The sequence below is a fragment of the Camelus bactrianus genome, chromosome 8, assembly GCF_048773025.1.
Source record: "Camelus bactrianus isolate YW-2024 breed Bactrian camel chromosome 8, ASM4877302v1, whole genome shotgun sequence".
In the NCBI taxonomy this organism is placed as follows: Eukaryota; Metazoa; Chordata; class Mammalia; order Artiodactyla; family Camelidae; genus Camelus; species Camelus bactrianus.
In genome coordinates this window covers 55,012,225-55,039,983 of record NC_133546.1, presented here as the reverse complement: position 1 = coordinate 55,039,983, position 27,759 = coordinate 55,012,225, and the positions used below count along the sequence as shown (strand labels likewise).

Here is a 27,759-nt window from a genome sequence, read left to right as displayed (position 1 = left end):
CTTTTCTTCCTTGTGAAATACTCTGTTCTAATTTTAGAAGGCAGCATAAGAAAATATCACTAAGTAAATGATTGCCCAGAGGAAATCATACATGTTTCAGTACTCTTTCTTCTTCTGTATATATCTTTAATATAGTTGAGATCATATTACGTCCATAGGTTTTTTTTTTTCCCCCTACTTCATGGCTTGTCAAAATTCTCACTTTCTTTAGGGAAAGGGAAGGATTTATTTTTATCTTGACAACTTGAAAATTTTGGGACAATAAATCATAGAGGCAGGCTGAAATGGTTATATCATCCCTTTACTCCTGTGCACAGGACTGTCACATTCCATACACAGGAATATCAGTCCCTGGAGCCCTGCAGTGCAGAGTTTAAAGGACTGTATGAGTTGGCTCTTCCTGGGAATAAACTTCTCAGAAGACAGTTCATATCTTCCAGTTTGCTGGTGATAGTCTTTTTTTAATTTTTTCTTTCAATTTTCAAATAATTTTAGACTTAAAAGTTTCAAAAATAATACAACTTAACAACTCTCTGTATATTTTTCCTACAGATTCACGAAATGGTAATATTTTGCCACATTTGCTTTATCATTACACACACACACTCTCTTATATGTTACATTGTGTATGATTTTACATACATATTGTAATATGTGTACATATGTACGTATATATGTATCTTAATATATTGTCTGATGTTTCCTCATGATTAGATCCAGATTAATTTTGACAGAAATGCCATAGCAGTGATTCTGTTTTCTTCTTAGGGCATCCTCTCTGTAGACACATGATATCTACTTACTCAAAATTAACGGACAAAGTAATTTTGGTTACTTGTTAAAGGTGATGTCTGTTAGGTTCTGCACTGTTGTCTCCCTTTGTAGTTAATTGGTTATCTTTTGGCAAGATACTTTGTCAATATGTAGATATCCTGTTTCTCATAAACTTTTAATCCCTAATTTAATATCCATTAATGATTCTTGCTTGATATAGTTACTGTGATGGTAACAAAATTGTGATCATCTAATTCCATCATTCCATCTACACTTATTAGTTGGCATTCTGAGTTTTCTTTATTCCATTTATTTTTACATTAAAAAATCAATATAGATTTATGAATTTTTATTTTAATGTCTGTCATTTATTCTTATTTGTTATTTTGATGACAAATTATTCCAGATTTAGTCAGTTGTTGCCCCCTCAAGCTGGCTCCTGTGTCTTAAGAACATGTCTCTACATTTTTTGAGTCCTTCCTGATTTCAGGCAAGATGTCCCAGGCTTATCTTGTACTTTCCCAGCCACATTTTTGGAATCAGCATTTCTCCAAGGAATCTGGTAGAGAAGGGTACATAAAAATAAAAATCTTTGCATCAGATGTGTTTCTTTGGTTCTAGAATCTCAGTGGACAGAGCTGGGAAATAATTGGAATATATTTATATATACATACACCCACTCCCCCAACACACCTGTTTATTGATCTTTTAAAAGCCATACATCCATACTGATTCTGCCAATTATAACCTGACAACCCAAGTTTCATTTTAGCTTCCCACTTTCTACATTTGTAACTCGCTCTTTTTTGGGTCAGTGAAAAACCTGGGCCTTACTTCCCAGCATATATTGCTTGTTTTTACAGTATACATTAAATTTAAAAAATTGCTAACCTGTATCATTGCAAAAAATAATTACTTATTTACTGAAATTTAACTATTTTTAACTATGTGAAATATAACATGGCTCCAAAAGACAAAACTACATAAAAAGGTATACTCAGTTGCTTCCCTATCCTTCTGTCCCATTTTCATCTCCCCATGTTTTCCACCCAATTTCTCTTTACCCCCTGTAGATAATGAACCTTATTAGATTCTTGTTTTCTGTGTTTCTTTTACTCACTTGAGAAAATGTATTTTTTCTTATTTGTATTTTGCTTTTTTCACTTAGCAGAGTATCTAGAAAATCACTTTGTCATCTCAAAGAGCTCTTCCTTATTTTTCAACAGGATACTCAACATTTTACAATTATAAACAATGCTATATGTAAATTTACGTACTTACTATTGGTTGTGTATTTTCAAGGTAAATTTCATGAAGTAGGATTTCTGAGTCAAAAGGTAAATGGATGTATAATTTTGTTAGATACTGCCAAATTCTCAAAAAGATTGTACAAATTTGCATTCACTAGTAGTGTATGGTAGTGCTTGTTTTTTCACTGTCTTGCCAACAGGATGTATTTTCATACTTTTTATTTTTTGCCTATCTCATAGGTAAGAAATGATATCTTTGTGTGGTTTTAATTTACATTTTTCTAATTTTGAGTGACAGAAAATCTTGCAAATATTTTCATTCAGTTTTTCAGTTGTCCTTTTACTTTATCATATAGTGTTTTTTGATATATATTTTTTTCTAAATTAGTCTTTTTATTTACTGCTTCTGAATTTTGAGTCATAGGTATAGAAAGCCTTTTGCTACATTAAGAGTATAAGGCAATTCAGGTGGGATTATATAAGTATTTGAATGATTCTGAGCCCTACAATTTACATTATTCTTTAAGAGTTTAGGGTAGGTAATAGGGGAGTTATTTAAAACCCCTGACTGAAAAGTAGCAGCAGAGAAGCCTAGAATATAAGTAGAAAGTAGTAGGGAAGAAAATAAACAGCTTTTTGTAGTTTCATGGCTCCATGGGGACCAAAATTCAGGGCCCTTCCAAGTCCTATCCTAGAGGAGGGAACTTGATAAATACCTGCGGCTTTGATTTTAGAACTCATGGGTAAAAAGGAGTAAAGATGAATCAGAAATAGGCCAAGTATTCACAAGGACTTAAACCCAGTTTTAAAGATTTCAATCTGTGATTATATTAAGATAGTCTTCACAAAGCAAAAATAAGCCTTCTCTGAAAGAAAATAGTATATAGAGCCTCACATTGTCTCTGCAAATTTTCATACATGATTTCTGGCACTCAGTAAAAGAACAGAAAAACTAATGTACGAAAAAAGATTGTGATTGTCCAGATATTAAAAGGCAAAAACCAAACAGGCAATAGAAACAGAATTTCTAAGATCCAAATTCAGGTTATTAGAGGTGGACTTTAAACAAATGGGAATAAAAAATTCAGGTAATTGGAAGATGGAAGATTTTATCAGAGAACTGATATCTTTGAGAAGAATCAAATGGACATTCTAAGACTAAAATTATAACTGAAATTAATAAGTCACAGCTGACGAGAATTAGAAATTTGAAAGATAGTTCAGAAGTGTGTCTTCAGATAAGCATGGAGAGACAAAAGGAGGGAAATTTTTTAAATGTTTAAGCAACACATGGGACACAAAATTATGACATGTGTAATGTATTATGTGATGAGAGAGCAAGAGAGCAGTAATTGAGCAGAAGCAATATTTGAAGAGATAATCAAGAATTTTTAATAAAGCTAAGGAAAGATACCAACCCACAGATTGAAGAGGCACTTTGAACCTAAAGCAGGATAAATATTAAGAGAACCATACTCCTATATATTTCATAGGAAAACATCTGAAAACCAAAGAAGAGAAAAATATTAAAAGTAGCCAGAGAAAAAGTACATTATTTTTAGAATCATTAAGGAATCAAGTAAAAAAAGATAGTTGAATTTTCATCATAAATAATCAAAGGCAGAAGATAATGGGTGATATGCTGAAAGAAAATAATTACCAATATAGAAGTATATACATATAAGTCAAAGTGAAGGCAAAATAAATGTATTTTCAAACAAACGAATATGAGAAGAGTATTGTCAGCAGACCAGCACTAAAGGCCCTATCAAATGCAATTATTTCTTCGCCCTAAGGGAGATTGTTTTGAAAGAAAATACGGAGATGGAGGAAGAAGTGAAGGGCAAAGGAAAGTGTAAATATAATGAACATTGATCTAACAAAATTATACAAAACAGTATAGTGTCTGGAGGGGTTTAAGATAATAAAAAAATAAAATATACCAAACCAGAAGCTCAAAAGTTGTGGTAGGGTTAAAGGAATCAAAGTATTCTAAGTGTACTTTCACTATTTAATAAATGGTAAAGTTCTAGTTCATACTAGATTTTGACAAGTGCATCCTGTAATCACTAAGATAACTAACTAAATTAATAGCAAAGAGAATGTATGATTAATAATGAAATCGGGAAGAATGAAACAAAAAGAGAGAAAATAGAGCCTGTAAGAAGGAAACCAAAAGGAAAGCAAGTAGAAGGATAAGGGTAGATTCAACGGTAAGAGTAAGAAGTAGATTTAAAGCTATAATACCTGTGTTTGTAGAATTGTAAATGTGCTCAATACCATAATTATTGGACAAAGACTATCAGCTTAGATTAAAACCAATAATAACAATAAAGCAATGTCATATTTCAAAAAAAACTAGCCATTTAGGGTGACAATGAAGTGATAAAAATTATGTCCTATGTCAACATGAACCAAACAAAATCTGTTACAGCTTTATTAATATTAATTAGAGCGGAGTTTAAGTCAAAACCCATTAGTAGAGAAGGAAAGGAACATTTCACTATAAAACAAGATTTAATACTTAGGAAAATACAACATTCCTAAATCTGTCTCCACATACTAACTCAATGAAAATTATATAATATAAGCAGTTATAGACATGCCATAATGATAGGGATTTTTAACACAAGTAGAAGAAAGATAAGTGAGGATATTTAAAGATACAACCAACTTGCTAAACATATTTGGTTTGATAGGCATATGTAGAACTCAGTAATGACAAACTGCAGAATATATTTTCAGTTCAGGTGCATATGGGATACTTAACAGAATTGTTTGTAGGCTGAGCCTTAAAGCAAGTCTCAACATATTTCAAAGGATTGAAATCACACAGGGGATATTTTCAGTTGATTTACACTGGAAATCAGTAACAAAAAGATAACGAGAAAATCTCCCAATTTATGGGAGATTTCCCCATATTTTCCCATTTATTTTTATAAATTTAATTATAAAATAATTCATTGAAGGAGAAATCATAATGAAAATTAGAACATTTTGAACTAACTGGTCATGAAAATACAGAAGTGAAAAACTCATGGGATACTGCTAAAGATGTATTTAGAGGTAAAGTTATAATATTAACTACATTTTTAGGAAGGCATAAAGAAGTTCAGGGATCACAACAGCATTAGTATAGTGTTTAAATCTTCCTGAAATCACAAAAAGAAATCATTTAAAGAATAAAACCAAAACAAAGATATGCAAGAAAACTGAAGTGACATTTATCCCCACAGACCCCAAAAGATAAGCTGATGGGACAGCTCACTAATAAGATCAAGACTGTAAGTATGACACTTGATTGGTGAAGTGGGGTGGAAGAACAGAAAGAAGTGAGGCAGTCAAAGAATGAGTTTGTTGAAAATCATTTAATGACTAGGCTTTTAATATACTCAAGTATTTCCTTATTAAACATGAAGGTTTAATTTTATATTTAGAAAATTTTAGTCTCCCTGTATGTAATATTCTCTTTCTGTATTCAGTATATGCAAAATCTGTCCAAATTATGAAAAGTATATTCGTTTTCTTAAAGAAAATTCCTAAATTCTTTATCTGACAAAATGTAGTTGTGATATTTCCAAAAAAATACTGCTGTTCAATCTAGACATATATAGATTCTTTTGTAGATATTTGTATTTGGTTATATAGTAAATATATAGAATGTACTTTTAAATTTTTCAATGTAACAAACTGGATTTTACTTTTCATTTTGAATACACTGGAAAATATTGTTAATGCCACTTACTAATTACTATTTTTCAATAAATTGCAGCTAAACATTTACCATTTTGGAGTTTAAAGTATGACATCATGGCAAAGTTTCGAAGAAGGACTTGCATCATTTTGTCACTCTTTATTCTATTTATTTTCTCTCTGATGATGGGTTTAAAAATGCTGAGACCAAATAAAGCTACTTTTAGAGTTCCTTTCGGACTTGACCTTCTCCCAGAAATTCGTCAAGAAACTCCTCATTTGGTGAAAACTTTTGATTCCCAAAAGAGTGACACAATCAACAGTGAAACAAACTTCAAGAATTTAAAAAGTGATGAAATCACTGTGAAACTTTCCAAAGCCTCTGAACCTAACATGGAAGAAAAGCCACCTCTGAATTATTTTTTACATGTATTTTATTATAGTTGGTATGGAAATCCACAATTTGATGGTAAATACATACATTGGAACCATCCAATCCTGAAGCACTGGGACCTTAGATTAACCAAGAATTACTCCCAAGGGAAACACAACCCCCCAGATGACATTGGCTCTAGCTTTTACCCTGAATTGGGAAGTTACAGCTCTCGGGATCCTTCTGTCATTGAAACTCACATGAAACAAATGTACTCAGCTTCAATTGGTAACTATTTTATATGTGCGTTTTGATATGTGTGTGCATGTATGCGAGTGTGTATGTATATGTGTGTGAGTAGATGTATAAATAATTTTTTGTAGAACATTAGTTACTATTTAGTCTTCATTGTTTTAATTATAATTTTAAACTTGTTAAGCATCTTTTAACACTAATGTTAATTTTTTCTTTTATTATTTGTGCTTTTGGTGTCATATGCAAAATACTATTGCCAAGACCAGTGTCAAAGATCTGCCTTCCTATGTATACTTTAGGGAGTTTTTATGCCAAGTCTTATGTTTAAGTCTTTGATCCCTCTCAAGATTTCAAGGTGACTTTTGTGAGTAGGGTAGGATAGGTCCAACTTTCTTTTTCCACAAATGGTTATTCAGTTTTCCCAGCACCATTTGTTGAAGAGACTGTCCTTTCCCCGTAGGTGGTTCTTGGTTCCCTTGTCATGTATCAGTTGACTGTATATGGGGGGGGGGGGTTTATTTCTGGGCCCTCTATTCTGTTCCATTGGTCTAAGTGCCTGTTTTTATGACATTCCCACTTCGTTTTAATTACTGTGGCTTCATAATAAGGCTTGAAATCAGGCAGTACGCTGCCTCCAGTTTTTTCTTTCTCATCATTGCATTGGCTGTTACGGGTCTTTTGTGCTTCCATACAGATTTGAGGATTGATTTCCTATTAATGTGAAGATGTATTGGAATTCTGATAGGGGTTGCATTGAATCTATAGATGGTTATGGGTAATATGGACATATTAACAATATTAACTCTTCTAATCCATATCATGGGATGTCATTGCATTTGTGTCTTTTCATTTCTTTCAGCAAAGTTTTGTAGTTTTCATTTTAAAGATCATTTCAGTTTCGTGGTTAAATTTATTCCTAGGTATTTTATCATTTTTGATGCTCTTATGAATGAATAGGTTTTCTAAAATTTCTTTTCAGATGTTTCATTGTTATTGTATAGAAATGCAACTGATTTCTATGTATTGATTTTATATCCTGCAGCTTTACTGAATTCATTGATTAAACCCAACTGTGTTTTAGTTGAGTCTTTGCGATTTCCAACATATAAGGTTATATTATCTACAAATAGTGATGGTTTTACTTCTTCCATTTCTACTTGGTTGCCTTTTTTTGGTATTGATTGTTCTAGCTAGGACTTCCAGTATTATGTTGATTAAATAAGAGTGGTGACAGCACTCTTGTTCCTTGTCTTAGAGGAAAAACATTCCATTTTTCTCCATTGAGTATGATGTTGGCTATGGGTTTGTCATATATTGCCTTTATTATGTTGAGGTATGTTCTCTCTGTACACAGTCCATTGAGAAATTTTATCATCAAAGAATGCTGTATTTTTTCAAATGCTTTTTCTGCATCTGTGGAGATGAACATATGGTTTTTATCTTTCATTCTATTAACGTAGTGTGTCACACTTACTGATTTGCCATTAATGTTGAACCATCCTTGAATCCCAGGGATAAATCTCACTTAGTCATGGTATATAATCCCTTTAATGAGTTATTGAATTTAGTTTGCTAATATTTTGTTGAGAATTTTTACATCCATATTCATGCTCTATAGTGTTCTATTCTTGTGGGGTCCTTATCTGGTTTTGATATCAGGGTAATGCCTCAAAGAATGAAGTAGAAAGTGTTCCCTCCTGTCCAACTTTCTGGAAAATTTTGAGAAAGATTGGCATTAATTCTTCTTTAAATGTATAGTAAAATTCAGCAGTGAAGCCATCTGATCCTGAGGTTTTCTGGATTGGGAGGATTTTGTTTACTAGTTCATTGTCTTGGCTTGTTATTGATCTGTTCAGACTTTCTATTTCTTCCTGGTTCATTCTTACAAGGTTATATGATTCTAGGAAAGTATCTCTTTCTAGGATGTCTATTTTGTTGGCATTTATTTGTTTATAGTAGTCTCTTATGATTCTCTTTATTTCTATGTAATTTCTCTTTCATTTCTTACTTATTGAGTCATCTCTTGTTTTCTTAGTAGTCTTGGTAAAGATTTGTCAGTTTTATTTATCTTTCTGAAAATGAGCTGTTAGTTTTGTTGATTTTTCTCTTGCTTTTCTGGCCTCTATTTTATTTATTTCTGCTCTAACCTTTATTCCTTCCTTCCTTTCACTAACTTTGGGTTAAGTTTGTTGTTGTTCTAGTTTCTTGGGGTATAAAGTTAGGTTATTTGCAGTTTTTTCCCATTTTCTAATATACACATTTATCACTATAAACATCCTTCCCAGAACTGCTTTTGCAGCATTCCAAAGGTTTTGGTGTAATGTGTTTTTATTTTCATTTGTTTAAAGATAATCTTTGATTCCCATTTTGATGTCTTCTTTGACCCGTTAGTTGTTCAGGAGTTTGTTTAGTTTCGATGTATTTGTAGATATTCCAGGTATTTTGATTGTTTTAAGCATAGCTATTCCAGCTTCCTTTTGGTTTCCACTTGCATGGACTATCCTTTCATCCCTTCACTTTGAGTGGATATACATCCTTAAAGCTTTCTTGTTGGCACCATACTGTTGGGTCTTACTTTTTTGTCCATCCAACCATTTATATGCCTTTTGATTGGTGAATTCAATCCATTTATATTTAGAGTTTTTGTTACTATGCAAGGATTTACAGACTTACTAATGCCAACTTATTAATTGTATTCTGATTTTGTATTTCCATTATTTCCTTTTCTCTTTCCTTCTGCCTACATTTATAAATTATTTTCCATGGTGGTATGTTCTTTTTCCCCCTTTTTGTCTTTTGTGGATCTGCTCCAGATTTTTGTTTTATGGTTACCGAGGGGAGTTACATAAAACATCTTACAAATAAAGTAGTCCAATTTAGGCTGATAGCAACTTATTTTTAACTTCCTCAAGTATCTGCCATTTTGTTCCTCCCGTTGTATTACTGATATAACAATTTACCTCTAGTTGTATATTCATGAACAACTTACAGTAGCTAGAATTATTCTACTCTTTCATTTAACCTTTGTACTATAATTGAATAGTTAACACATCCTACTACAGAGTTATAGTTTTCTAAGTCTGACTGTAAATTTTTTATCTTTATCAGCATATTTTGTAATTTTGTATATTTTCATGCAGCTGATTAGCCTGTTTTCATTGCAGCTTGAAGAAGTCCTTTCAGCATTTCTTGCAAGGCAGGTATAATGGTGAACTCCCTCAAATTTTGTCTGTCTGGGAAAGCCTTTACTGCTCCTTCATATCTAAAGTATAATTTTGCTAGATAAAGTATTCTTGGCTGGCCATTTTTTATTTTTCAGCTCTTCAAATATGTCTTTCTACTGTCTCCTGGCCTGAAAAGTTTTTACAAAAAAAATCTACTGATAGCCTAATAAGTGGTCCCTTGTAGCTTCCATTTTTTTTTTTTTAAACCCTGTGCCTACCTTTAATGTCTTTTTGCATTGAGATAATAGGATGTTCTATTAACTTTGTAGACTTGTATTCCCTCTTTTCTTCTATTATTTCAAAATTCCTATCCTCCAAGTTACTTATTTTTTTCTTCCACATAGTCTACCCTGCTACATGGTCTCTATTGCATATTTCTGGTCATTCATTGAATTTTCAGCTCCAGTTTTTGTTTAGTTCTTTTAAAAATAATTTCCTTCTCTTTACTAAAGAATCATTTTGCTCATATATTTTATTCCTGATTTCATTGAATTGCTTTTTTGAGTTTTCTTGTAACTTGTTGAGTTCCTTCAGAACAGCTACTCTGAATTCTTTATTAGTTACATTGTATATTCTGTACCTTCTAACTTGATTGCTGAAAAGTACTATTTTCTTTTTGGGATGCCGTATTTCCTCGATTTTTTATAGTTTTTGTGGATATATGTTGGTGCTGTCATATTTGAAGTAGTAGATACCTCCTTAACTCTGCTCGTATCTTCGGCATACAACATATCTTTATATTGTTGATATTTGAGTTTTTGTCCCTGGGAATGTGTGCCTGCTCCAATGTACTTCTTACCTCTTATGGGCAAACTTTTAGGCTTTTATGTCTCCTTGGCTTTTTATATTTCACCAGGCTGACTGTTGGAAACCTCTTTTGTTTTCCAGAAAGTGGCTACTGTAGATCAAGTTTGTGGATTCTCACCTACCCACTGACTATAGTGGCTCATTTTCTTAGTGGGCTCCTTGTTTACCAGAGCACATTTTCAGAGGGTCACTCAGGAGTAAGCATGAGGATCCAGCAGCAAAGTCAGGGGAGATGTGGGCTTTATCATTGAGGTGCCTGGAGGGTACCCACAGACCTGGTTGAGAGATCTCCATGGGTGGTGTTCCAGTAGGCTGATAGGTGGACTTCCTCCTCAGCACTGTCCCTTTAATGCTATTTGAAATTCTGTTCTGCCCTTTTGCATCTTCCTCGCTGCCCTTAGTTGTAGAGCTCCCACCTTAGTAGTCTAGGAGCTGATGAAGACAAATGGGTTTCTCCAGCCATATCCTGCCAGGATGGGGTACCCTATTACACAGTGCTTTTTTTCCTCATGAGCGAGTGGTTGCCTCCACTGGATAAATCAACCTTTTCCAGTGTTTCCTCAGAGGAGGGGCAGCACCAGTAAAGTTTCCCCTCTTTTTTTTTTTTTTTCCTCGAAGTTTTTTGGGTTTTGTATGTTTGTTTGGCAGAGGGGAGGTAATTAGGTTTATTTGTTTATTTTTAGTTTAAGTACTGGGGATTGAACCCAGGACCTTGTGCCTGCTAAGCATGCAAGCTACCACTTGAGCTATACCCTCCCTACCCCCTACTCCCTCCAAGTTTCCCTTACTTCCTTCTGTGTGACCAAATTCAGATCTTTCTTTTTTTAGCTTTTTTTTCCCTCCAGTAGTGTTCAGGGAGGATCCTTTTGTGAAGGCTGGACTTGTGCAAGTTTTCTTTTATGCATGAGTACCTGCCAGGGATAGTGTTCATTGGATTTCTTCCTGATAGTGGTGAGTGGGGTCTAGGCAGATTTGCTGGCTCTGCTGGTGCTGGAGCTCTTAGGGAGCTGAATCTGTTTCTTAATTGCTGCATTGTTGGGGGAGATTATTCACAGGTCCCTTGAAGTAAGGTGTTAGGTCTCAAAATACCCATATAGGTGACTGACTTATGTAAGGATATCTAATTCACTGATTAAAAAGGGGGATATGAAGGAGGAACATCTTATGCCACCATGTTGCTGATGTCACTTGCTGTTATACTTACCATTATTAGGTAAAGAATTTTTGTAAAAATACTGAATACAAAACACTATTTTGGTCCATGGAAATGTCATGCTGATTCTGGCATCTTTTGAATTGAAGAAGACAGTAAATGAAGACTATTTAAATTGCTGTATGTTTGAATGTGCTTTGATTTAACATCCATATTTTTCCTGTGATATAAATGGCTTTGTTTTTTATTTTTAATTGAATTGCTGTGTGAAATAATTGCACTTTTATATCACAGAGTACAAATTGGTCAACTATTTGCTTTACAATTAAAGTATTATGTGTATAAATCCTAATGATCTAACCTTTGTTTCTCCTAGAAAGAATGATGAAATTAAAATGAAGTTATTAATGTTATTTTTAAACTCCAGCTATTACAATAATCTATCAGGTAGCAGATAGAAGCCACTGATAGATATGTATCCTTTTCAAATCTTTAAAGTATCACATATTATACATATTTCATCCTTTGTATTGGTATCTTACAATTATAAAGGATCTAGATTAGAACTTTTCTTTTTTAAATAAAAATTTCAGAAAACTCAGTGGGGTATTCAGAATAATGACCCCAAAGATATACACATTCTAATCCTCAGAATCTCTGAATATGTTGTCTTACGAGGCAAAAGGAATTAATATTGCAGATACAATTAAGGTTGCTAATCAGTTGACCTTGAGATGGCGTTATCCTGGGCTATTTGGGTGGGGCTAATCTAATCATTTCCAGTTCCTAAAAGTAGAAGAGGGAAAAGAGAGAGTCAGAGATAAGGGCTCTTAAAAGGATTCATCTTGCTATGCCTGCCTTTGAAAATGGGGCTAGCAGTTTATAAGCCAAAGAATGCAGTGTCTTCCAAAAGCTCAAAACAGCAAGGAAACAACTTATTCCTTTGCACCTCTAGAAAGGAATATATGTAGTTCAGTACAATCCCTTGATATTACCTTAGTGAGACCCATGTCAAATTCTGACTTATAAAGCTGCAAGATAATGAATTTACATTGTTTAAGCCACTAAATTTGTGTTAATTTGTTATGGCAGCAATAGAAAACTAATACACCTAGCAAAACATAATTCACTCCGTGTATTTAAAATGATCTTCCTTTCCCTTTCAGCACTAACTTTACTGTTTCTACCGTGTCCCAACTTTGTGCTAGATTCTAGGGACAAGAAAATGAATAAATCACATCTATTGGATTTTCCCTTGTTTTCTTCATTGGTACTTCAGAAGTGCTAGGTGGAAACTAACATTAGAATATTTTTTGAAGGTCGAAATTATCTGTTTTCGAAAGACCACAATTTTTATTTCTGTATCTCCTGCCTTTAAAATTTGTACATAAAATTAGAAGAAATAGAATTTAGAATAAGATGAATTAGACTTTTGAAGTTTAAATGAACCTATTAACACCTATACAATGTCATAAATTTTCCTTTTAGAATAATTAGGTTTGTGTTAAGTTTAAAATGCATATCTATAAATGTAGATTGGTGATAGTTTTATATTGCTGTAAATACCAGAATTTAGTTCTACTCATTGCTTTTTCTTTTGGGATTGTGCTGGGGGTTTTTTCCTTTTTTTCCTTTTTTTTTTTTTTTTTTTTTTGGTATGTCTTGTGATTTTTTTCTTGAAAACATGTTATCTTTTGTAGACCCATAGAGACTGTGGCAAGTAATCTTCATCTCTGGAAAATGGGTGTGCCTCTCTGCTAAGCCTGTAATATGGGCATTTCTCACTTAATTTATTAAGAAGACCATACTGTCTCCATTGACATATTCTTCTACTATATTTGTTTGGGTTTATTTCAGGACTCTATCCTGATCTGTTGATTTATGTCTGTCCTTTCATCAGTACCACCTTGTCTTTATTGCTCTAGCTTCCCGAAGTTAGGTATTATCATTCCTCTTTGTTCTCTATCAAAATTGCTTTGGCTATTTAATTCCTTTTCCTATCCGTATCAGCTAGTCTGTGTCTTCAAAATACCCTGGTGGAATTTAGAATGGGATTGCCACGAATGTATATGTCAACTTGGGGAAAGTTGACATTTTAAAAATATTAAATTAAGTTTCCAGTATTGAACAATAACAAATTGAATATTCTATTCCATAAACAGGGCTTACATTTTTAAAAATTTCCTTAGATTTTTATAATTTTCAGTACAGATCCTGTACATATTTTTTTACATCTATTTCTAAGTATTTTGGGGGGTGCTATTGCAAATAATACTATTTCTTAAATTTATATTTTTTGCCCATCAAAAGTAGATCAATCAGTCCATCCATCCATCATGTATCTTGTGATTTTGATAAGCTCAATTTATTAACTCTAGGAGCATTTTTGTGGATTCTTTGTCTTTATAAACAATCAAATGCAAATAAAGACATGTTTATGTCCTTTCTTATCTTTATACTTTTTTTTACCCCCTTATTGCAGTGGTTTGGACTTCCAGTGTTAATGCGGATATAAGTGGTGAGAGGATAGCCTTGACTTGTTTTTGATCTTAGCAGAAAGAGGTCTTTATTCATTAAGTATTAAGTATGAGCTGTAGGGTTTTTGTAAATGTAATCTATCAAGTCAAAGAAGTACACTTCTATTAGTAGTCCTGAGAGTTTTTTCATGCTAAGCTTTTTCAAATGCTTTTTTTTCTGTATCGCTCGACAATCTTTTGCTTGTTCTTTTTCTTTTCAGATTTTTATTAAGGTAAAATACATGTAAAATTTATTATTTTAACCATATTGAAGTATATAGTTTAATGATATTAAATACATAACATTGTGTAATCATTACCTCCATCATCTTCATAATCCATCTTCATAACTGAAACTTTACCCATTAAACACTCTGTCCCCCTCCACCCCACCTTTGGCAACCACTGTTATACTTTCTGTCTCTGATTTTATATCTAAGCACCTCATATACGTAGAATTGTACACTGTATCTTTTTGTGACTGGTTTATCTCACTTAGCATAATATGGGTTCACCCATGTAGCATATTGCATCATTTCATTCTTTTTAAAGATTGAATAATACTCCACTGTGTGTAGACACCACATTTTGCTTATGTAGTCATCTATTGATGAACACTTAAGTTACTTTCACATTTTAGGTATGTGAATAATGCTGCTATGAACATGAGTGTACAAATATCTCTTCAAAAACCTGCCTTCTATTTTTTTAGTTATATGCTCAGAACTAAAATTGCTAGATTATGTGGTAATTGTATTTTTAATATTTTGAGGAACTGCCATACTGTTTTCCATGGCAACTGTACCATTTTGCATACCTACTAACAGTGCACAAGGATTTCAATCTTTCCACATCCTTGCCAACAATTGCTTTCTGGATTTTTTTGATAAGAGCTACTAGCCTTATGGGTGTGAAGTAGTATTTCATTATAGTTTAGATTTGCATTTCCTTAGTGATTAGTAATGTTGAACATCTTTTCACGTGCACATTGGCCATTGTATGTTTTCTTTGGAGAAATTTCTATTTAAGTCCTTTGCTCAGTTTTTAGTCTAGTGTGTTTATTTTGCTGTTGTTCAGTTTTAAGAGTTCTGTGTATACTCTGAATTTATTAATCCCGTGTCTGATATGATTTGTAAATATTTTCTACCAATCTGTTGGTTGCATTTTCACTCTTTTGATAGTGTCTTTTGATGCACAAAGTATTTATTAAGTCCAATTGTTTATTTTGTTACCTGTGCCTTTGGTGTCATATCTAAATCATCGTCACCAAATCTGATGTCATCAGGCTTTTACCCTAAAGGCTTTTCTTCCAAGCGTTTTTATTGTCTTAGGTCTTACATTTAGATCTATGGTCCAATTCAAGTTAACTTTTGTATATGGTGTTATGTAAGGACCCAGCTTAATTCTTTTGCTTGTGACCATCCAGTTTTCCCAACACCATTTGTTAAAAAAACTGTCCTTGCTCCATTGAATAGTCTTGGCATCTTTGTCAAAAAAGATTTGAACATACATGTGTGGGTGTATTTCTGGTCTTCATTATATTCCGTTAGTCTATATGTCTGTCTTTATGTCAGTACCACACTGTGTTGATTACTGTTGCTTTGTAATAAGTTTTGAAATCAAGAAGTATAAACCCTACAGTTTTGTTCTTTTTCAAGATTATTTTGGCTTTTCAGGATTACATGAAATTCCATATGAGTTTCAGGATGGATGAGTTTTCCTGTTTATGCAAAACACATTATTGGAATTTTGACAGGGATTAGATTGACTCTATAGATCACATAATTGAATAATTTTTGACATTTTAATAAAATTAATCATTTCAGTCCATGAACATGGGATATGTTTGCTTTTTTCATGTTGTCTTTAATTCCTTTTAGTAATGTTTTGTAGATTTCATTGTACAAATCTTTCACCTCCTTGGTTAAGTTACTTAAGTATTTTATTCTTTTTGATGCTATTATGAATTGTTTTTGTAACTTCCTTTTCAGATTGCTTGTTATTGTATAGAAATGCAACTGATTTTTGTGTGTTGACTTTGTATTTTGCAATTTTGATGAATTCACTTATTAGTTCTAAAATTTATTTTGTGTGTGTGGCCTATTTAGAGTTTTGTTCATAAGATCATGTCATTTGCAAACAGATAATTTTGCTTCTTTCCAATTTGGATGCCTTTTATTTCTTTTTCTTTCTTAATTGCCATCTAGAACTTCTGGTACTACGTTAAATGGAACTGGTGAAAGTAGACATCTTTGCCTTGTTCTTGATCTTAGAGGAAAAGCTTTTAGTCTTTAACAATTGAATATACTGTTCTCTGTGGCTATTTCATATAAAGCTTGTGTTATGTTGTGGTATTTTTTTTTTATTCCTAGTTTTTTTTTTAGTGTTTTTCCCTTCATTCTGTTAATGCAATGTATTACATTGATTGGTTGTACCATCCTGGCATTCTGGGAATAAACCCTACCTAATCATGTTGTATAACTCTTCTAATATGCTGCTGAATTCAATTTGCTAATATTTTGTTGAGGATTTTTGCATCAGTGTTCATAATGGATAGTGGTTTGTGGTTTTCCTGTGTCTTTATCTGGCTTTGCCTGGTAATATAGACCTCATAGAAAGCACTAAGAAATGTTCTCCCCTCTTCAGTTTTTGAACAATTTGCCAAGGATTGTTTCAGTTCTTTAAATATTTGGTAGAATTCACCTGGTGAAGCCATCTGGTACAGGGCTTCTTTGTCAGGAGATTTTTGTTTACTGATTCAGTTTCCTTAATAGTTCCAAGTCTATTCAAATTATTTATTTCTTCATGATTCAGTCTGGGTAAGTTTTGTGTTTCTATGAATTTGTCCATTTCATTGAGGCTGTCTAATTTGCTGGTGTAAAATTGTTCATAGTACTCTTTAATATTCGTTTTGTTTCTGTAGAATCAGTAGCAATGCCCTCACTTTCATCTTTGATTTTAGTAATCTGTGTCTTCTCTCTTTTTCTCTTAGTTAATCCAGCTAAAGTTTTGTTAATTTTGTGATCCTTTCCAAGAACCAAATATTGGTTTTTGATTTTCTGGTTTTCTATTTCTCTATTTTTCTATTATATATTTATCTCTGATCTAATCTTTTATTATCTCCTTTCTTCTGCTAGCTTTAGAATTTGTTTTTGTTCTGGTTCCTTAAGTTGTAAAATTAAGTTGTTTATTTGAGATTTTCCTTGTATTTTAAATATAAGCATTTAGAGCTATTAGTTTACCCCTTAGCATCACCTTGGCCACATCCCCATAAGTTTTGGTATGTCTTGTTTTTGTTTTATTCATCTCTTAAGTGTTTTCCAATTTCCGTTGTGATTTTTTTTTTTGTCAATTGATTGTTTTATCTTTAATATAGTTACTTACATGGATTGATTTTTCAAATGTTGAATCTCATCCTTTATTCTTGCAATCAACCCAGTCTGGTGATGATTTAGTGTCCTGTTTATTTATTGTTAAATCTTATTTGCTAATCTTTTTAAAGGATTTTGTTTGAGTCCTTTTATATAAGATACTGGTCTGGTTTTTATATTTTTGATGCCTTTGTCTTTTGTTATTAGATTAGATATGACCTTATAAAATTAAGTCTTCTCTCTTTCATATCTGGATGAGATTGAGTAGAGTTGTTTTTTGTTTTTTGCTTTTGTTTTTCTTATCTATTTGATAAAATTCACCAATGAAATTTTCTTGGCTTGGTGATTTTATTGGTTTTTAATGACAAAATAAATTTCATTAACAGGTATAAGGCAATTCATGTTATCTATTCTAGAGTGAGTTTTGGTACTTTTTATCTTTTAAGAAACTAGTCCATTTAATCTAATTGGTCGGTTTTTTTGGAGAAAGATATGTGTTTTTTTTTTATGCTTTTTTCCTGTTTACATAAATGTAGTTTTTATTTTTACTTTATGTATATATATTTGTTAAAGTTTAGTCAGTTTACAATGTTTTGTCAGTTTCCAGTGTACAGCATAATGCTTCAGTCATACATTAACATACATACATTGGTTTTCATATTCTTTTTCACCATGAGTTATTACAAGATATTGAATATAGTTCCCTGTGCTACTTGAGCTGTTTATATATTCTGGAGATTAAGGCCTTGTCAGTCTCATCTTTTGTAAATATTTTCTCCCATTCTGTAGGTTGTCATTTTGTTTTGCTTATGGTTTCCTTTCCTGTGCAAAAGCTTATGAGTTTAATTAGGTCCCATTTGTTTATTTTTGCTTTTATTTCTATTGCCTGGGTAGACGGCCCTAGGAGAACACTGCTGAAATTTATAATGAATAATGTTTTGCCTATGTTTTCTTCTAAGAGGTTTATAGTGTTTTAGGCTTTTAAAGTATGTGGAGTCTATAGATGTTGCCTCTTTTCATTTCTGCTTTTGATAATGTTTCTTTTTTTTTTTTTTTCTTAATCAGTACTTCTAGAGTTTGATTATTATTGTTGAGTCTTTCAGTGAACCAACTTTTGGTTTCATTTATTGTCTGGAAAAAAAGTATTCTGCTGCTTTTGAATAGAGTATCTTAAAACTGTCAGTTAGTTCAAGTTCTTGATAGGATTGTTCAGGTTGTCTTTATCCTTGCCAATTTTCTTCTTGTTTTATCAATTACTAATAAAGCAATTTTGAAGTCTCCCAGTAAAAACATGGATTCATCTATTTCTCCTTTCAGGTTTGTCAGTTTTTGCTTCATATATTTTGAAGGTCTTTTTAAAGTACATAAACATTTAAGAATACTATATCTTTGGGGGTAATCGAATCCTTTATTATGAAATAATCCCTCTTTATTGCTGGTAATATTCTTTGTTCTGAAGTCACTTTGCCTCATATTAATATAACAACTCCAGCTCAATCTTTGGTTAATGTTTGCCTCGTATATCTTTTTTATTCTTTTACTTTTATCTTTGTATGCTTAAAATGGTTTTCTTACATACAGCATATAGTTTGGTCTTGCTTTTTAAAAATCTAATCTGAAAATTCTGTCTTAAATCAGTGTAATTAGACTATTTGCACCTAATGTGACTTATTTATATCGTTGAATTGATTGAAATCTACTATCTTGTGCATCTCTTCCTGTTTCTTCCATTTATTACTTGTCTTTTTCATATTTTTTCCTGTATTTTGGGCAGATTAGTTGAACAGTTTATATATGATTACCTTTAGTGTCTACTATTGCTTAGTATTTGTTTCCTTTTTTAGTTGATAACCTAAGGTTTACCAAATATACCTTTATGTAATGAGTCTACTTGCAAATAATATATACTTCATATGTAGCGTAAGGACCTCACGACAGTATAATCCCGATTTTTCCTTCCCATACTGTTTGCTAACGTTATAATTCTTACATCTGAAAAGGCTCTATATATTACTACTATTATACACCAGAAGTTTGCAAGCATTTTCTGTGAACGACCAGGTAATAATAAATATTTTTAGTTTTATGTGCTACACTCTCTTAGCAACCATAGTAGTGTAAAGGTAGCCATAAACAAGAGTGTAGAAGACTTGTCTTGTGGTGGTCAAGAGCTGGTTCATGAGCAATATGTTGCTGACCACAGCTTTAAATAGTAGGTCCATCTTATAAAACAATTATTTTTTTAAAGATATTAATTTTACATTCATTTATTGTATTTCCAATGTTTCCCATTTTTTTAGAGTAAATCCATTTGGATTTCTGTTATCACATTTATTCAGCCTCAGAAATTTACTTTAACATATCTTGTATTACTGATCTGCTTGCAATGAAGTTTTTACATTTTGTTTGTATCTTTTATTTTGAATGATGTTTCATCTGCTATGGAATACTCATTGAGCAGATTTTCGGGGTTTGTTTTGTTTTCTTTTGGAACTTTAAAAATGTTGCTCCATTATCTTCTGTCTTTCATGATTTCTGATAAGAAATATGCTGTAATTTTTAAAAATCTTTTTTGTATCTCGATTTTCCTGTATCTGTCTTTTTTCTCTAACTTTCTATGCAGTTTTTTTTTTCTTGGTTTTTTATTTTTAGCAGTTTAAATATGATATGTTTAGTTGTGTTTTTTTGGTTTTTATCCTTTTCTGTGTTCTCCAAGCTTCTTGAATTAATTTCTTTGTATCTCTCATTAACTTTGCAAAATTTTTAGCTATTATTTCTCTACATGTACCTTTTACTTCTGATTTTCCAATTACATGTATGTTAGAACTTTGATATTTATCCCAGAGCTATTGGATGTGTTGTTTTCTTCTTTTCTTATTATATTTATTTTACAGTAATTTCTCGTACTTGCCTAATTACCTGACTCTTTGCTCAGCTCTGCTGAGTTTGTTCATGAGTCTGTTGAAGGCACTCTTCATATCTTTTAATGTTTTTTCCATTTCTAGCATTTCTGTTTATTTTAGTTTTCATCTTTCTGCTAGTATTTCCTGCATGTTAACTATATTTCTCATTAGATCTTTTAACATTTAATCGTAGTAATTTTAAAATTCCTTGTTTAATGATTCAGTGTCTGTTTCAGATCTGAGTGTGGGTCTGTTGATTGCTTTGGCAGTGCATTATTTTTCTTGCCTTTTTACATGCCTTGTAATTTTTTCAAATTGTGTCATCCTGTCTAGTATTTATGCCTGGAAATGGGCTTGCCTTCTTTTTATTAAGTCTTAGTTTGAAAGAATATTTGAGATGTTTGAAAGAAGCACTAAGTAAGTTCCCCATATATATGGGAACCTATCACAAGCTCTGTGGAGGCAAACATATGCAAATGTACTTATTTACTGTCTTCTTGTTATTATATGTTTTTTATAATCACTTTTGTGGGGAGGTTTTACTCTGCATAATGCATTCCCTCGTGTGTACTTTTTAGGACAGACTTTTAGGTTATGAACTGAATTTATTCCCATTTTACAAGTGAAAATTTAAGTACAAATAACTTACCTAAAGATAAACATGTATCAGTGACAGAATTGGGACTGGATTCTCCAAGTCTGTCTGATTTCATACCTTGTGCCTTAACTATTACCTTGTTTAGAAGCATTACTTAACAGAAAATTATTGAGTATTAGTTATATTGAAAGTCCTGTGATAAGCACTGTGGAGAGATGACATCGTTATGAAATGATCTATATTTAATATGCTAATACTCTAAGAATGAACTTTAAAGTGTATCCCTTTTCACTAAGCAATTAGAATGGTAGAACAACACAATAGTAGATTTTATGTATAAATGATACTTGGTTGACATATTTTAGAAAGACCTTTCTGGTTACTGTGAAGGATTTATTAACATTTTAAATGCACCGAGCCTCCTCAGGAGTAAGAGCATCGTTAGCCTGGTTCCCAGGCCATTACTAATTCAGAACTCATGAGTGACACAGTCCAAAAGATGTTATACAAAGATAAATTGGATTGTGGATCACAATATGGGGATATATTTCAACATGTATAAATGATAATTGATACAATAAAGCAACTGAAACACAATGATAGGATAAGGACCAATAATGAATATTCTCCCCAAGCCTAATAGTATACCTTCAGGAAGGATAGGAAGGAAAATCACTGGACAAGAACAAGTTTGTGGGTAAGGTGCTTGATGAATTAGAATACTCTAGCAAGGCTGTCCAATAGAACTTTCTGTGATAATGAAAATATTCTATATCTGCACTTAGCAGTACAGCAGAAAATACTAGCCACTTGAAATTCACTTTAAAGCTAAAGGACTTTCCAAGCATTGTCCACCTGGGATTTAATGCACTGATTTTGAGGGCTGGTTTACTTCTGCCAGTTATGCTTAGGGCAAACTGACTTCGTTGTTCAGCTCTGCCTTCACATTTTCATTTCATTTTAGATAGGTAATTCTTTGCTCTTTTTAGCTCTTTGGCTTTTGGAAATTTTTTGTTCCCATATTTTATAATTTGTTTTCATTAAGAATTTTGGTCTGAGTAACCTAATCTCCTGTTAGAAACAGGAATCTTGTTTTGTTTTTAATTTTATGGACCCTTGCTCTGCTCTTAATTTTCCTGAGCGCTATGGCATAATAATCTTTTGTATGTTTCTCCTTTATAATTTTTTTCTCACGTTCTTTTTCTCCGTTCTTTTTTTTTTTTTTTTCAGGATTTTTTCATAGGTCCCATGTTGAGAAAATTTTTATTGTCACTCTTCATTGGTGTTCTTCCAATAAACTGGGAAAGTAGGCAGCTTGAATGTTTGATCAGTTGTCTGCAAACACTTAACTCATCAGCGATCTTTTTTCCTATATATGACTGGTCTCTTGGCTAGCCAAAAGCTTCCCTGAAGTCCTATGTATTATAGATTCTTTTTTCTACTTCTTTGTGTTCTTGTTACTATTTTTATTTTCAGAGTGTATAGGGGACAGACATTTTTTTTCTGTTACCTTACTTAGAAATTGTTTTATTTCTCTAGATGGGACTGCTCTATGCATGGCATGGTGACGACAAAGTTTGCCTTACAGTGTAGTTCTCTGCCAGTTTCTAACCTTGCATTTTCTGTATTTCCACATGCTTGTCTTTTGGTAACATTGTGTTTTTCTCCCTGTCTTAAAGAGTCTGTTCTTTGATTTAGAAATTAGGACCATACTTTCAGTGGCCTTCCACTTCTTTGTGTATGTAATGAGGCTTTGAATTAGTTGATTTCAAAGATTCCCTCTCCAGTTAGTAATTTATTTTTGCAGGCTTATGTTTCTAAAACTATTTTTGTAGTTTGTCAGTTCAAATTAAGTAGGTAGTACAGGGATAAACTAATTTTAAAAACTTTCTTGAATCTTCTGTTGTATTGATTCTCACAAAAATCTGCACATGACTGTTTATGAGTTTTCTTTATAATTGGCAAAAATTGTAAGAAACCAAGATGTCTTAAGTAGATAAATGGACAAATAAACTGTGGTACATCAATATAATGGAACATTATTCAGCATAAAAAGAATGAGCCGTCAAGCCATAAAAAGACATGAATGAAACTTAAATGCATATTTCTGAGTGTAAGAAGCCATTCTGAAAATGTTACTTTATTATTCCACCTACATAATATTCTGAAAAAGCCAAAATAGAGACAGTAGAAAGATCAGTTACTTTCTAGGGGACTGAGGAGGAGTGGGTGGAGGAGGGATTAGTAAGTGGAGTACAAAGGATTTTGAGGACAGTAAAACTAATCTGTATGATACTGTAATGGTGGGGTCATGTTACATGACATGGTACATTTGCCAAAAGCCATAGAACTGTACAGTACAAAGACTGAACCCTAATGTAAACTGTGGTCTTTAGTTAATAATGATGTATCTACATTGGGTCATCAATTCTAATTTACCACGCTAATGCAAGATGTTAATATTAACAAACTATGTGTCATGGGAGGATGGTGAAAAGGAGAGGAATAAATAGGAATTGTACTTTCTGTATAATTTTTCTGTAAATCTAAACTTATTCTAGGAAGTAAAATATATTCATTAATTAAAAGATACTGATGCCCAATAAAAAGTTTTGAAGTATTGAATATTCAAAGTAATCAAATAACCGTAAGTGGTATGTAAGTAAAGTAACAAAACAACATTGTTTGAGAATGTATTTATTTTTGTTGCTAACAGTTTAGTCCGTATTCTTCCTTTTTTAAAAAAAACAATACCTGTAGTCATTTCTGTTCCTGCACTTACTGTTCCCTTCTTTTTGGTCATTGCTTTAGGTGTACTAGCCCTATCTTGGTACCCACCCAATTCAAATGATGAGAATGGACAACCTACTGATGACTTAGTACCAACTATTTTGGATAAAGCTCATAAATATAATCTAAAGGTATTTTATTTAACTTATTTTTATTAAGATGTAATTGACATCTATTAGATTGATTTAAGGTGTTCAACATAATGATTTGATATATGTATATATTGTGAAATGATTATCACAGTTTAGTCTAGCTAACTTCCATCACCACACATAGTTATGGTTTTTTTTTCTTGTAATGACAATTTTTAAGTTCTATTCTTTTAGCAACTTTTAAATATACAATGCAGTATTATTAACTATAATTACCAAGTTGTACTTCACATCCTAGAGGCTTTGGTGTCAAATCCAAAAAAAATCATTGCCAATATCAATTTCAGGGAGCCTACTGCCTTTGTTTTCTTCTAAGAGTTTTATGGTTTCAGGTTGTATGCTTAAAGCTTTAATCCATTTTTAGTTAATTTCTTATTACGGTGAAAGATGGTGGTTCAGTTTCATTCTTTAGCATGTGGCTGCTCAGTTTTTCCAACGTTTATTGAAGAGACTATCCTTTCCTCATTGTATATTCTTAGCTACTTTGTTGTAAATTAATTGTAGGTGCTTGGTTTATTTCTGGGCCCTCTATTCTGTTACATTGATCTGTATGTGTTTTTATGACAGTGCCAAAGTATTTGACTACTACAGCTTTGTAATATAGTTTGAAGTCAGGGAATGTGATGCCTTCAGCTGTGTTCTTCTCAAAATTGCTTTGGCTATTTAGGGTCTTTTGTGGTTTCATACAAATTTTAGGATTGTTTCTTATATTTCTGTGAAAAAATGCCTTTGTGATTGCATTGAATCTATAGATTGCTTTGGGTAGTATGGACATTTTAATAATATTAATTTTTCCAGTCTTGAATATGGGATATCTTAACACTTACTTCTGTTTCCTAAATGCCTTTCATTAACATCTTTATTTCAGTGTACAGATCTTTCACCTCCTTGGTTAAGCTTATTTCTAGGTATTTTAATCTTTTTGATGAAGTTGTCAATGGGATTGTTTCCTTAATTTGCCCATGTGAGTTCATTATTAGTGAATAGAAATGCAAGTGATTCTTGTGTGTTGATTTTGTATCCTGCAAGTTTACTGAATTTGCTTATTCTAACAGTTTTTTGATGAAGTGTTTAGGGTTTTCTGTGTGTCACATAATGTCATCATCAAACATAGACAGTTTTACTCTTTTTTTCTGATTTGGATGCCTTTCTTTTGTTGTTGCATTAGTGTTCTGGCTAGAAGTTCCATATCATACTGAATAAAAGTGGTGAGAGTAGATTAGATATCCTTGAGTTGTTGCTGATCATGAAGGAAAACATTTAGCTGTTCTCCTTTAGGTATGACTTTAGCTGGGGTCTTGTTATATATGGCCATTATTTTCTTGAAGTACTTTTTCTCTACACTCAACTTCATTGAGAGTTTGTATCATGAGAGGGTGTTGAATTTTGTTGAATGCATTTTTTGCATTTTTTAGATGACATTGTGACTTAAATCCTTTATTTTGTGAATGTTGTGTATCACATTGATTGGTTTTCAGGTATTAAACCATCCTTGCACCCCTGGAATAAATCCCGCTTGATTATGGTGTATGATCCTGTTGTTGTATTGTTGAATTCAGCTTATTAAAATTTTGTTGAGGATTTTTGCATCTTTGTTCTTCAGTGTATTGGCCTGTAATTATCTTTTATTGTGGTACCCTGTCTGGTTTTGGTATCAGGATAATGCTTGTCCCATAAAATGAGTTTGGAAGTGTTCCCACCTCTTCTAATTTTTGGAAGAATTTGAGACGATAGATACTCTTCTTTGACTGGTAGAATTTACCAGTGAAGTTGTCTGATCCAGGATTTTGTTTGTTGGAGGTTTTTAATTGCTGATTATCTCCTTTCTATTAATTGGTCTGTTCAGAATTTCTTCATGATTTAGTTTGTATTTTTCTAGGAATATATCCATTTGCAATGTCAGTGGAGAATTAAAGTCCCCTATTATAATTGTATTGCTATTTCACCCTTTAGGTCTGTTAATATTTGCTTTTATATTAGGTGCTTCTATGTTGGGTGCATAAATATTTTAAAATGTTATATATCCTCTTACTGTATTGATCTGTTTATCATTATGTAATAACCTTCTTTGTCCTTTATCTCTTATTATAATCTTTGTTTTATGTTCTGCTTTGTTTTATGTAAGTATTGCCATCCCACCTTTCTTTTGGTTTCTATGAACATGAAACATCTTTTTCCATCCCTTTGTTTTCAGACTGTGTGTCTTTGTATATCTAAGGAAGACTCTTGTAGGTAAGATATAGATGGCTTTTTTTTTTTTTAAATCCATTTAGCCACTCTCTGGTTTTTCCTTTTTTATTTTTCCAGAATTTTATACTTTTTATTGATTTACACTTAATTATTGATGGGTATGGAGTTACTGCCATTTTATTTATTATTTTATAGCTGTTTTATAATTTCTTTTTTCCTTTCTACTTCTCTTGCTCTCTTACTTTGTGATTTGATGATTTTCTATAGTGATAGTCTAAGATTCCTTTCTCCTTATCTTTTGTGTACCGACTCTAGGTTTTTGGTCTATTGTTACCATAATTCTTATGTAAAACAATTTATATTTATAATAATCTAAGTTGGTAACAGTCAAAAGCTCTACATTTTTACTTTTCCCTGTTGATATTTTTGAAGTCACCATTGACATCATCTTAATCTTGCATATTCGTTAACAAATTATTATAGTTATTTTTACTATTTGTTTTTTAACCTTCATACTAGCACTTCATATAAGTAATTAATCTATCATCTTTACAACGTTATGTTTTTATAAATTTTACTATATGTTTATTTTTACCAGTGAGATTTATACTTCTAATTTTTTTCCTGTTACTAATAGCACACTTTTGTTTCAGCTTAAAAAGTCCCTTTAACATTCTTGTAGGGCTGGCCTGTTGGTCATTACTCTTATGTTTTACTTTTCTGGAAAACTGTATCTCCTTCAGTTCTGAAGGATAACTTTGCCGTGTAGAGTAATTGGCTGTTTAATTATTTTTGTTACTTTAAATTTATCATGCCACTCTCTTGTACAACTTGTCTGCTGGAAAATATGCTGATAGTCTTATGGGGGTTCCCTTATATGAAAGAAGGTGTCTTTCTCTTGCTTCTTTAAAGTTTCCCTTCTTGTCTTTAATTTTTGACATGTTATTTATAATATATATTGGTGTGGGTCTTTTAGGGTTCATCTTATTCAGAACTTTCTGGGCTTTCTGGATCTGGATGTCTGTTTCCTTCCCCAGATGAGGATAGTATTCAGCCATTATTTCTTCACATAAATTTTCTGCCCTCTCTTCTCTCTCTTCTCATTCTGGGACCCTTCAATGTGAATAATGGTCCTCTATGTTTTCCCATAAAGTCCTTAAACTATCTTCACTCATTTAAATTTTTTTTTCTTTTTGCTGCTCTAGTTGGATGAGTTCAGCTGCCCTGTCTTCGAGTTCATTGATCTTTTCTTCTGCTTCTTCTAATCTGCTTTTGCACTCCTCTATTATATTTGTCAGTACAGCTGTTGTATTCTTCAATGCCATCATTTCTGTGGGATACTTTTCTATACTTTCTATTTGTTGAAATTCTCGGCTGACCTTGCTGAGCATCTTTATTAGTTATTTTGAACTTTTTGTCATGTAAATCGTTTCTCTTTTTCATTAAGTATTTTCCTGAAGTTTTTGTTAAATTCTTTTGTTTAGAACATATTCCTTTGTTTCTTTAGTTTCCCTGACACTCTTTGTTGGTTTCTATGCATTAGATAAAACAACCAATATCCTCTTCTCCCAGTTTTGAAAGTGTTGCCTTGTGTAGGACGTGAACCTTAATGTTCGACTGTGTCCTAGTTCTTGGTTGTCTCTCAAACCCTTGTGATTGTCCAAGCAGCCCACTTGGTTCTTAGTGGCTCCCAGCAATTGAGAGTTTGCC

General features: G+C 32.3%; 1 protein-coding gene across 2 annotated transcripts in view; it reads left to right on the top strand.

Annotated features, from left to right (window-relative positions):
• MANEA (mannosidase endo-alpha) overlaps positions 1 to 27,759 on the top strand; it is a 60,139-nt gene that overhangs the window by 3,692 nt on the left and 28,688 nt on the right. The window contains exons 2-3 of one of the 2 annotated variants that reach the window (XM_074368608.1): positions 5,797 to 6,378; positions 23,729 to 23,838. In XM_074368608.1, the coding sequence (XP_074224709.1) occupies positions 5,835 to 6,378; positions 23,729 to 23,838 (654 nt within the window). In that variant the 5' untranslated portion in view covers positions 5,797 to 5,834. Of the gene's footprint in view, positions 1 to 5,796; positions 6,394 to 23,728; positions 23,839 to 27,759 lie in introns of both variants that reach the window. The other variant, XM_074368607.1, reaches the window with a different exon arrangement.